The following is a 12849-nucleotide window of genomic DNA, read 5'->3' as shown; positions in this document are numbered from 1 at the left end:
CAGGAAGACGGAACACCCACTCGGTAGGTAGCATGTGATATAGCCGCTTTCGCTCTGCTCGTACTTTCACGGTGTTTTTGTCTAAAAAAGACGAAATTGTAAAAACTCCACGGTATAACGTACGTCTGCGCGCTATTTCCGGCACCGTTTCCGGTCATGTTTGTAAACACCAGCCCAACGGTGGAAAGCTAAGAGTGCTAGCCGTTAGCATCCACCGATGTTAGCGGGGTGAACCAGAGCGGTCTAAAGGTGGAAGGGGGCGCAGCTGAAGGTGAATCTCCCTTAAGGTGGAAGTGGAGGGACGTTGTCAGCTTGGCACCGTGTCTGGAGGTGTTGACATCCACGGAAAATTCAGTATATTTCCTTTACGCCTGTAGAACTTCAACTTGTTAAGTGATGGACAGAAACAGGAAGTTCTGATATGAGCCTCTCTGAAGAGCTGCCTCTTTTGAAATAACCTCGGCATAATGAAACTACATGGTGTTTAAAGTAGATTACGCTCAGACTACAGGAGCGATATAACAAGAACTATTTACAATATGTGCTTAGGACTAAAAATGTACTTATACATAAACGCGGCAACCATATTAAACGCAATGTGATAATATGCTGAAAGTCACCCAAGCCCCTTGGGTCCAGTGTGTGAGCGCTCGAATAGAATAAGGCCAGTTGTCATCACTCTCAATAACTTTCATACATTTTATTACAGAGATAATTATAATTTTCTCTGCAATAAAAAGGCAGAAATACAATGATGGAACAAATAAATTGCTTTAAAATTACAAAATAGATTACCCACCATCATTTCTCCCGAGTCAACTGCTTCATCAACCTCCTCTCGGTCATATTCAATAATAAAATACTTCAGAACAAATGCAAACCATGTTTCTCCTTTATCACCCCAGACACAAAGAGATGAGTATCTTTATTTTACTGATGATATTAAAAACAGCTGTAGCTGACCCCTTGATTCTACAACAGATATTCCAGATGCAATTTACAGTCGCGCCTTTTTCAGCAGCTCTGGATTACTTATTTGTAGCAGAAAAATGAAGTCGACTCGGGTTATGATTATTAATATTTTTTCTTATCTTACAAATAAATGAAGAATACGTAAAGGAAATGAAAAGCACACATGCAACCCGAGGGGTTATTCAAGAGGGGTACCAGTATATACTTGTGCAATAGAAAAATGCAAATTATTTTTTTCCTCACAATGTTGTGGATATATTGAAATGAACAGTAGATGGAAGGTTATTATTAGGCATGCTGCTCCAGTTGACTCAGCAATCAGTTCGAAAGATGATTCCAATGGAAAAGCTAGAAAATCTGTATTAAAAATGTGAGATTTTGATCACAGTTATGAGTTAAATAAAAATTGTTGTTGGCTGCTACTTGGGAATGTACATGTAAAAAAATAATCTAATCTAACATATCAAAATCATGTTTTCATTTCAGTGGAAATTGTCCAACTATGCATGACAAAAGCCAAGATAATGAGACATAATGACCAGTCTCGCTTTGCTACCCTGCTAGAGCTTTGTGGTCACATCATCAAATCTTGATGAAGTCCAATCAAGTTAGCTAAAACACCACAAATCCTGTCTAGGAGTGCAGCTTGCTATGTAGAGTCTCAAAAAACCTTTTTCTGTAGATGTTTCAGGCAAAAAAAGCCCTTCAGCCAAATCTGCCTTAATCTTATGTGGAAATCCATTAGTTTGGCACATTGACAGTTCTGTTGCACCACATAGGAGTCATGCGACTTGTAGGTACTGGTACAGGATTGACAGTTTTTCTTCTTCACTGTATAACCTTCATCTTGGTATGAAGGTTGGTACAACGATCTGTTTTTGTAGTGTCAGGCCTTTCCTACCCAATTCAAAGAGTAATTGTTGTCTAATAATTTTTTCACATGCTATTAAAATGTACTGATACTATTGACAGCTCTAGGAAGGGTTCTGAACTGTTTATGATTTAGACTAAGAGGAGAACCAGCTCAATGACTAATGTGCCGTATGTTTTTTTTTCAAGATTGTTTGTATTGTGTGATGTGGTCAACACTGCAGCCTCAAGGGGGTGCTGCTAGTTCTCCATCTCATCATGTTATTTCAAGCTTTAGTTTCCCCCTGCAGCACTGCGAGTTAAATAGGTCCGCTCAGCCTTCACGTCTCTATCTGCAGACGTCTCTCGTCAGGAGAAATCAATCTGTTCCAGTTCCGGCCCTCAGATGGAAAGAAACCTGTCTCATACTGATGATAGTATTGTGTATGTAGGCCTTCAGTTGTGCATCTGGCTGAGAAACACAAAATCGCTTGACTTGTTTTTCAGTGATGTTTGTGTGTTCTCAGCCATCTGCTGTCAGGGTAAAAAAGAAAAAAAAATACACTGATCTGAGCTACATGCCGGTAATTATTTGCAATCTGCGGAAAACGACTAAATGAGATGAGGAGGAGTTGCTTTACACTATCTCCCTATTGCTGATGGGTGGGGGGTCAGATGGTGATCAGCAGCAAGAAATTAACAAAACTTGGAGAGAAAAGACCACAGCATGAAGTTGCCTATAAATCATCAAGAGATAACCTTGGTATCAGCCACAAGCAACCTCCAAATCATCTAAAACAAAGCATGACATGTTAAAGATACAACAAGAGAAATCCATGAGTAGGTTAGAGACCTCTGTTACCTGATGTTCAATCCTTGCTTGTGTCTTGGAGAGTCTTTTTCAGCAGGGTCTGGTGGAGGTGGTCAGTGTCCCTATTTACATGGCATGTTATTTACTGGTTCTGATCTTTTAGACTTTCATTAACCTAATAGCAGTGTCTGAACTTGACTATCATCTACAGTGACTCCTTCATTGTTCAAGATTTCTTGTTTCCTGTTTCATTCCCACAAATAAAGCAATTAAATTCTTAAGTGGCAACATCATTTTTAAAGTGAAGTCGAACTGTTATTCTCACTCCAGGACTGCAAGAACAAGATTACTCCGTATTGTTCTTGTAGGCCTGGTTTTGGAGTTCTGTGCAGCTTGTTCTCAACATGTCATCCAAGCAAAGGTTTTTTTTCTCGCAGGGTTTCCTAGAAGTATTGTGTGATTGGTCAGAAATTTGGAGTGGGCTAGGGTTAATGTGGAAAACCAGAAGTATTGACATTCTTGCTTTTCCTCTGCTGTGAAAGTGAACAGTGATGGATAGTTTTGAGGATGAAATTGTTAAAGGTGGAAAAAATGAAAATCTACTTAACCCAAGGCATAACACGATACGCAAATGGCCAATAATTGTTGGAAAGAGGTAGACAGAGCCTTGTGCAAAAGCCTAACCAGGCATACAGATAAAGAAGGGTGGCGGTAGAAAATGGATCATAGCACTATATACCTCATTTCAGAAGTTTGATCCTCACATTGAATACAATGAAATCAACACGACTGTTTCACCGTCTGGCATTGCCTCTTTGTTCTCGCTGCATTGTTGTTGTTGTTGTTGTTGTTGTTGTAGAAGTATATAGGGGCCATTAAAAGGTGGGAGACCTCCGATATGCCCTGAACTCCGTTAAAATTACATTTGTGGTTTGCAATCACCCTTTGTCCCCACACAGTTCTCCTAATTTGTCAAGAAAATGCCCAAGAAGTAGAATGATATAAATTACAGATCAACCAAATAGCTTATTCTGCATTGGCACTTCATTCCCATTTAGTAACTTGTAAACATCTACAAGACTTTCACAAGGAAAAAAAAAAAGTTTTACATTATGAATTGATTTTGTTGATGACCAGCGATATTCAAACACTGTTCTGACTTTTGGTTGAACAAAATGTAAAATAGTAAGCTCTAAAGGAATAGAAATAAAAACAAGAACTAAGGTTGCAGAATGAAATCAGCCTAAAATTAGGTACAAGTTCTGTCAAAAAAGAGCAAGAATGTCTTAAAAGTATTAGCATGAAATGCTTATAAAATTGTGCAGTTGCAAGGAAATCACCATTGAGACTAGCACATAGCAATCTGAAAATTAAGGACTGAAAAATTGAATATTTAGTCAGGTATGATACATTTAACTGTCAGGTCAGTGATACTGTAAAAGTTCAATTAAAATATTATAATGCATTGCACTTTTTGATATTCAAAATAATAAGCTATGATAGAGTATTATGTTTTGGAAAAAAGGACACTGTTGGCTATTTTTGTTATCGTTCACTAACTCAACTATGACTCTACCTATAAAAACAAAACAGTGCATCCTCTGAGGAGCAAACTATTCTTTGACCCATGTACACATGTAAATGTGGTTTGTGTAACTTTATATATTTCATGCAGTCTTGTTTAGCATATTTGATGCTGAATTTAGTATCCCTGAGTTTAGTACTCATTGGCTTCAAGCACTGACGGATCATCATATATAGATATAAAGCTCAGCCTGCCCTGAGCAGCACATCCTCCTACAGCCTCGGTCTCCAAGCTGCTGCTTCCAAGATGTGCTGCTGAGGCAAAGGGGGCAGTTGATTTTGTGGAGAATGTGGTGGCGAGCTGTAATCGGTGACCTTGCTGCCTGGCTGTGTCCTCCTCTGTGGATTTATCGGTGCGGAGAAGCATTGGTCACATGGCTAAGTCAAGCCCAGGGACCCTTGAAGGAGCTGCCCGCCAGACTGTCTGGGCTGGACAGCGCTGATATGATAAATCTGATATTAGACCTCATCTCATCTGAATGAAGTGGGAACAGTTAGTAGGACTGGCTTTGTTAAGCACTTGATGGATCTTCCCCCAGCTGCTTATAGACTTGCAGCAATAAATGATGTGCAGATTAACCAGCTGGCCGAGCAGAACAGTGACCTTCCACCTTGAAAAACTCCTCCGGCTGTGGCCTCACAGCGCCCTTTAAAAATACATCTTCCAGCAAAATGCACCATAACTAGTTAGATTACCTTGATAAGCAAGTTTCTTAAAAAAAAATAGTGATTTCTTCACAGTAATCTATTCTAATTTATAATTAATTTTGTCTCATGTCTTAGACATTATGTGCAGTGTTTTTTGGTCAATTGTATTATCCTTTTTTTTTCCCAATTCAAGGTGATTTTACTATCTCGGTCAATTACAGAATTATACATGATTCCTTGTACATAAATGATTCTCTAGTTTTCTAATTATTTCATATTGTCAGTAATTTCAAGGTAATTTTAAGGTTAAATATTTTCTATTACATTTTTTTTTTTTCATGTTGACTTTTGGGGTGATTTTGAGGTAGTTTTTTATGAGGTAGATTCTTGAACCTGATGTTCTTTTGGAATAACAAAAGATAAAATATTATACTTGAGTTTTAAATAAATACTCATTTAATCTAGATATTACCTTTTTGAGTTTAAGGTAAGCTGCATCTTCATTTTTTCTTCTTTAAAATTAATTGGCTGTGCAAAATTCTAATTCTGTAATATTTTCTTTAAGATGCGAGTGTGCACTATTTTCGAAAAGGCATATCATTCTTAATATGAAGTATGAACTTCAGTTGCCTTTATCTTGAAATATATAAAGCTCAAGGATAGCTCTTCTTCAAGTCATGTTTTGTATTTCTTTACAAAATGCACATTGACATGACATGTTGTGAGTTTATGTCATAGATTTGAATGAATATACTTGATAAAACTCCTGTTTTTGTAACTCAGTGCTAAAGTTATTCAAGTCAAGCTTTAGGTTCCTCTTGAATACCAGATTGCACAAAATTGAAATCTTGGATGTGAATTGACACGGGGTGTCAAATGTATCAGTGGCCGAGGACAGCTCCCATCTGATGATAAGGTGGTCTTCAGTTGTACACAGATCACATCAGCGCGAGAGATATCATACCAGATTTTCTGCCTGAAACACTTCATGTCTGCTGTGATGGAAGGAAATGCTGAGAGGCTCAGTGATGTTTCACTTGAAGTCTTGGGCGTGGAGGTAATGTGCGCAGCAGGTCTCCAGAGTCAGGCGTTGGCTGTTAGCCGCAGGCAGTGGCGCGAGGCAGCGTCTGCTGCTGGCTGGTCGGTCATTTCACGCCTGTCTGGGCTTCAGGGACGAGCGGGAAAATTGAGTCTGTAGGCACACTGTGCTTTCACCTCACTTTGGTTGGAAAATGACAGAATAAGAACTGGTTTTGTGACTTGCTGCGTTGACGCCTTCCATAAGGGTCAGCCATAAGAGTGACCCTGGCGCAGGGGGTTGGAGTGGTTGTCCACAGAACCGAACATTCCTGACTTGACTCCCGGCTCCTCATAGCCTGTTGAAGTGTTGTTGAGTAAGACACTGAACCCCTAATTGGTCCCCTGGTGCTGTTCACTAGCTGCCTTCTGCTCATGGTTCAGCCATGATGGGTTAAATGCAGTGGTTAATTTCACTGGTGTTGTGCTCTGTGTATCACTAAATGTGACAATAGAGGTCTTTCTTTTCTTTCCCACACTGAGGGTTGGTCAGCAAGGCTCTTGATGGACCAGCATTGAAAAAACATTGGCAATTGTGTGAACAAAGTGTACTTTTCGATGTCAGCCGGTCTTAAAGTCTTAAGGCCAAACCCCTTGACAAAGGTACAAGAGAGTCATCGATCAGAGAACCTATCTTCACTCCCAGTTTACTTTCACTGATGACTGCTGTTAATAATATAACCTCAGTATGACTTATCGCTGGTCACAGATGGATATTAATCTGCAAAGGCATTTTTAATCCTTATTGTTGTGCAATTTTCCTTTTTGTCAATTCGGTGTCAAAACAAACTTCACAATGACATGTATTTGGCTAGTTTAAAGTGCATTGTGATATACAGCCACACCTCGGCTTACGAGCGCCCTGAATCATGGACAAATCGGCCTACCAACAGTTTTCGAACAAATTTTGAATCGAGCTGCGAACAGACCTCGATGAACAAACACACAAACAAACTCACGGGCTTTCCGCGTTGTGGTGTTGTAGTGTAGAGGCTATCGCGCAAGATACTCCGCATTGTTTACATTGTTCATCGTTGCGTCCTCCTGTTAGAATGCTTTATTGAGCTTTTTTTCAGGAAGGGGGGTGACTATGTTAATGAAGCCAAGATCTCAAGTCTTCGAAAAAGTATAAAAGTGATTGTTGGTTAGGCTTAATGAAAGACAGCTTGCTGGAGATAGTGTTAGCGAGGGTCTGATCCGAGAAGGCTTTACTTTTGCATGCAAATTTAGTGAAGGAAATGCTTAGTACAAGTGCTTAGTAGAAGAGAAAGAATGCCTGAAACACAGTAATACTTAAGGTAATCTTTAATTCCTCCCTGTATTTTTGCCTAAAAATACAGCCTTGTATTTTGAATAAAAAAGATTCAAGAGTGCAGTATGTTATTTGTTGCAAGAGAACGGATCAATGGCATTTACATTGATTTTAATGAGAAAAATTGATTTCTTTTGTGAACATTTTGGTTCACGAGCGGAGTCAAAGATCGAATTAGATTCATAAGCCAAGGTTCAAATGTATAAGCTTTTCAGTGATATTGTATGTCTCTGTGTAAAAGTCTTGTTCAGTTTGTTATTGTCACACTTTCTATTTGTGTAGAAATCTGTCAAAAGTGTATGCTAGTTTTGTAAAGACTTTTTTGAATAGATGCACTATAGTTCTCAAATCAAAGTTGTCCTTGTATCCCTTTTGGGTGTTTTTTTTTTTTTTAATTTTCTCCCATTGATCTCTCTCGTCATCATTAGTACATTAATTTTCGAGCTGTAATGCAAAACGTGTTTTTTTCAGGTGACAGTAGAAGTGTTGATCACCAAATTATAAACAGTTCATCTTTTGCCCCAAATGGACATTTGTATCAAATTAAAAAAAACAAAACAAAAAAACTTGAGGGTGTTCTCCAGTTGACCAGCTAATCAGAATGGTACATTCCATCTGTTCACCATTAACAGTGTGAAGACTTTTTCTGACCATTTAACCCGAGTGTCAGTAAACAACTTGAAATCATCCTCATTTGTTGTCTTTTCTCCTCTCAGTTTTAACTCAGTTCACAATGAGTACTTGCTCAACTCTTATCCATCCAACACAATCTTGATCCGTGTTTCCTCTTTGGTTCTCAATCCCTAGACACATTTAATCAAAGCTGTTTAGTTTGTGTGTTTGACAGCATCCACTTCCTCTGTGTTTCCAGCTTCCTGTCCAGGCAATGGCTCGGCAAGCGGGTCGCCGTTGCTTACGAGCATTTGTAAGCGGCTTTTTCGTTGCTGTCCCAGTCACAGTCACCGTCCTGGATCGAGTCGCCTACGTGGCACGAGTGGAGGGAGCATCGATGCAGGTGAGATGCTTCTGTAATGTAGAGATCGACATTATAGACATTGAGACCCCACGGTGGGTCTTAAGACAGTGACTGGACTTCCCAAGATGATTTTCATAAATCCAATGTAATATATCGTGTGTTATGACATCGCTCATTTAGAAAAGACTCTTGAAAAATATTAATTTAGGAAAAAACTTGTTTATAATTTTACAAAATGTCCAGGTCTTGGGGCCAAAATTGCTATCAGTCAGTCAGAAATTTTCTAAAATTGTCTTTGGGGATTTTTTAGATATTTTCTTGAAATTTTTCAGAACATTTTCACCGTTAACAGGATGAGCCTGTGCTTATTTTTCCAATAATTTCATGGGATGTCTCAGTCGATTTCCACCTTATTCCCAGGCAATTTCTTACTGATTTGTATGCAGTACATAAAATATATGTAAACATTTTCAGTTGATTTCTCCGCCATATCTGGCTTCTGTGATTTTTCCCATTATTTCTAAAAAGTAAATATTTTGCCGATGAGAAAAGTGAGTCATTGGTGAGATACAGTCGCTTCCTCACTGGAACCCCATTGAATGATGATTTTTACACTTGGCTCTGAGCTGCCTTCTACATTGCAGCCAAATGTTTGCAGAGCCCAGCTGCTGGTTGTGAGGGAGGTGGATTTCAATCATTTGCGATCCTTCACACATCATAGAATCCTCTCACGTCTTCTGTGAATTATTCCAGTTTAGCTCACCTGTTGTGGCCCAGATCTACCATAAATGCAATCTGAGCAGGTGCCTGGGGGCCCTACGTTAGTAGAAGGGAAAAAAATGCATACGTTTTTGTTTGTTGTACTCCATAGCTGTATTCTCCCAATAATCACCCAATCAGAATAAAATGAAAGTCGTTTCCAAGAAAATTCCGTTTCATGATTGACTTTTTTATTCGTCAATTTCATGGTTTATCAGGTGGCAATCAAGTGTATGGATTGGTTAATCGCCAGGGTGGGTGGGCACAAGGCAGGTACCAGTGTGTGGTGGAAAAATAATCCAGCACAATATAGACGGGTGTAACAGTAAGCCCAGGGGCGCTGCTGAAAGACCATCAAATAGAAAAAGATGAAGAGGCAACCGCAATAATTATAATAATAATCGATTCAAGAAATGCATTGCTTTGACATCACTCAAAAGAAGGGAAAGAGGTGGGCACTTTAAGCTCTTCAACATGAACACAGGATAATGATGTGTCAGGAGGCAATGCAAATGAGAAGGACAAAATAATGAACTGAATGTGATAACCATTATGTTGTGACTGCCTAATGTAACGATTGATGTATGGTTTTGTGACCAGATGCTTCTAAGGAGTGTTGTAAGCTTTGCATAGTGCGGATGTTTGCCCAGAGTGCATTTCATCACTGCGGTGTGATGATGGTATAGGCAGGTGTGCAAATGTGTGTGTGTTTTCCCAATGTATTCTTTCGTTGGCTTTTACAGCGTGAGAGGTTTTCTAGCATAAAATGACATTGTTGAATGCTCGGTTAGTCACCTGTATCGGTAATACCTTTGTGCTGCTGTCTGTTTAGGGATGGAATTACCATAGTAATGCGCTGCCTCTCAGTGATTGAATCCATTTCATGTGTTGCCTTGTAATTTGTGCGATGAATGACAGCACTTGTAACTTTCCAGACATAATCGCTCAGTTGTACAAGTTTTTAAACTTTGACCATTAGAGGTGTGATTGGACATAACTGTACTGAAAGGCCAGACTGGGTATCATTGAGTGGTGGTATTTGGTGTTTGCAACTGTGTGTGTGTGTGTGTGTGTGTTGTGTGTGTGTGTGTGTGTGTGTGTGTGTGTGTGTGTGTGTGTGTGTGTGTGTGTGTGTGTGTGTGTGTGTGTGTGTATGAATCCCAGGGACCCTTAGAGGAACTAATCCAATGTTTCCTGAAGTTGCTGCTCTTCTTCAAAAGTGACACCAGTAGGTTTCTGACTCCTCAATTCCTTCCAGAATTTCCTCATCAAACGAGTAAACAACCTGTACCCTCCTTGTCTGAGGAGCCAAGTAGTGAATCGGGATTTTTAAAAAAAGATGCCTGTTTGGTTTGACCGAGTTTGTTTCCTGTTGTGCAGCTCATTATCCCCGACATGTGTTGCATTATGCATCAAACAGTCGGGTCTCTATTTTTAATGAGCACAGATATCAAAAGTGCATGTTGCTCTTTGGTTCACGCCGGTGTCGCTCTGTACGATGGGTCGTGAAGCCGAGCCCAGTGGGAGCTTCTGAAGTCTTGCTAATGAAACCAAACAATGGCTGTTTTTTAAGGGGACACGACTAAATGAGACATGAACTCTCCAGATACTTCAGATGTGAGGGATCAGCAGCTGTTCATGAAGGTTTTTGTCCCAGTTAGTCTGTGATATGATTTATTTGGTATGAAGGGATGATATCCTTGTCTGGAGAATGAAAATCTGTAAAAGGGAAAGCTCCAATAAAATGATCAAACATTAAAGTTTTTTTTGGTTAAGGTTCCTGTTCTGGGAAGAACGGTCAGTCTAGTGGGTTTATTATCCCACTAAAGTAGACTAGTTTAAAGCTGACCTTACACCACGGAAAGGTCTTGACTGATTTATTTATTTGTTTTTTAACTGGTAAGAGATCATAGAAAAAGTGTTTTCTTTCACTTTTACCAGATGGTGCTTTTTGATCAAGCTGTTATTTTTTCAGTTATATGGATTAGGGTTGCGTACAGTCAAACTGCAAAAATTTAAAACTGGTACTGGAAAGTTTCAGCCAGACTAGTGGTAAAAATATTAATCAAAATATGCCGAATGAATAAATACACACAAAACCCTACAAGCGCAAAGTATTGTACTTGGGTATTACATCCATAAAACACAGTTGTATTTAACATTTATTTTTCATTTATACTGCTTATCGCACATTAGGCCAAAGGGCAGCTGGAACCAGTCCCAGCCCGCAGTGTGGTATGAGGGGGAGTTTAATCTGGGCTGGACACGTGTCAATCACAGGGGAAGATTCACAAACATACAACTATTCACTCTGCCATTCACACCTACAGGCAATTCATCAATTACCCTACTGAATGTTATTGGTTTGTTGCAGGCTTATCACAGATTTTTCGAAATTGGATTTCTCCTTTGGATTCCATGGTTCTTGTGCATCATATGAAGGAGGAAATTAATGATCAAACCATCAGCTAGCCCAACTCTATCATGTTTTTAATTTTTTAATAAACGCCACACTGTTTTGGGGTGTTCTAGAGACAGTACAGCATGTAATATGATAAAATATGTCTGCAAGTCTCTGTTCCAGTCTAAGTGACAAACCTACCGCCGAGCAGATGCATTTTTATTTTGGGGGATGAGATATACAGTGTCTCGTCAATTACCCCGGCACGTGTGAAATGGCCCGCGTCCTTTCTAATGAAATTGTAGATGCTCTGTGGGTGGCTCACCGATTGTAAGTGGGCTCTGTTGCATGTTGATCCCGGAACATTCTGGTTGTAGAAATAATGATGCTGTCAGTGTTGTTTGTGAGGGGTGGGCGTCTAATAGAGCTGTCACTGATGAGCTCAATGTGCTGAGACAGAGTACATCAAGAACTCTCTCATCCTCTATTGCAAGAAAGTTCTCTTTGCTAAGGTAACAACACATGAAGGGGGCTGCGTCACCAAATGTTCTCCAAACTTCCAATAGAAATTCACAGGATTAGACATGGTCTCATTCCTCTATAATTGCTACCCTTGCCAAAATAGCTTTTAAAATTAGAGCGTATTTCAATACAGGAGCGTTTAGATCAGGGGTGAGCAATTATTTTGGCTGGCGGGCCACATTTCTTGCTTCATTTTTATGCGTGGGCCAACTAGATATTATGTTAATTGAATGTAAATTGCATTTTAAATATTTACATGTTTTGGCATTTTATTTCAACTTTAAAATTATTAATGAGCATAGATTTGTAGCAAAATTATTTTGTATGTAATCATCCATACCAAATTAAACAAAAGGAAAAAATAATGAGTTTCTAAATTCAATATTGATTGAAAATAAATGTTAAAATATTCAAAGAAACTAGTTTCGGCAGGTCAGGTAAATAAGCAAAACAGGCTAGATGTGGCTTGTGCGCCATAAAATTCCTAGGTCTGGTTTAGATTGACCTCAAATGGTTTAACTTTGTCCATTTCCCAGCAGCCTGCAAATGTTTCTTTTTCCTAGATATTTATTTTGCAGTGCAACTCCTTGAATATATCATTTTGGAAAGAACCGTCTGCTAACCGATGGGGCATCATCATAACCAAGGGCTACTTCAGTGTTGCAAGTCATAATTTTGATTGTTTTGGTCCAGTGTAATATTTGGCCTTTGGATTCAGCACAAGTTATTTTGTCGCATCAACATCAATTACATCAGAACATTGCCTTCAAGCCTCATGTTTATATTTATCATTTTACTTGCTTTTCATGCCAGATCATTGGTGCAAATGGATTCCTATCAGAATCAGTTAATGCTCCTTATTTTTGTGGTTGAAACCAAAAATATTGGAAGACATCAGTATCCCCTTAAAGCAATTAACTGAGTCAACGTTGGGATCC

At 39.2% G+C, this 12849-nt stretch overlaps 1 protein-coding gene across 1 annotated transcript in view; it reads left to right on the top strand.

Moving 5' to 3' along the window:
* immp2l (inner mitochondrial membrane peptidase subunit 2) overlaps nt 1-12849 on the top strand; it is a 97557-nt gene continuing 84708 nt past the window's right edge. The window contains exons 1-2 of the mRNA XM_086142561.1: nt 1-23; nt 8125-8268. Coding sequence (XP_085998687.1) covers nt 8140-8268 — 129 coding nt within the window. The 5' untranslated portion in view covers nt 1-23; nt 8125-8139. The remainder of the gene's footprint in view (nt 24-8124; nt 8269-12849) is intronic.

The sequence above is a fragment of the Fistularia commersonii genome, chromosome 35 (assembly GCF_037954325.1).
Source record: "Fistularia commersonii isolate RoL2024-O1a breed Wild chromosome 35, RoL_Fcom_v1.0, whole genome shotgun sequence".
Lineage (NCBI taxonomy): Eukaryota > Metazoa > Chordata > Actinopteri > Syngnathiformes > Fistulariidae > Fistularia > Fistularia commersonii.
This window is presented reverse-complemented; position numbering and strand designations above follow the sequence as displayed.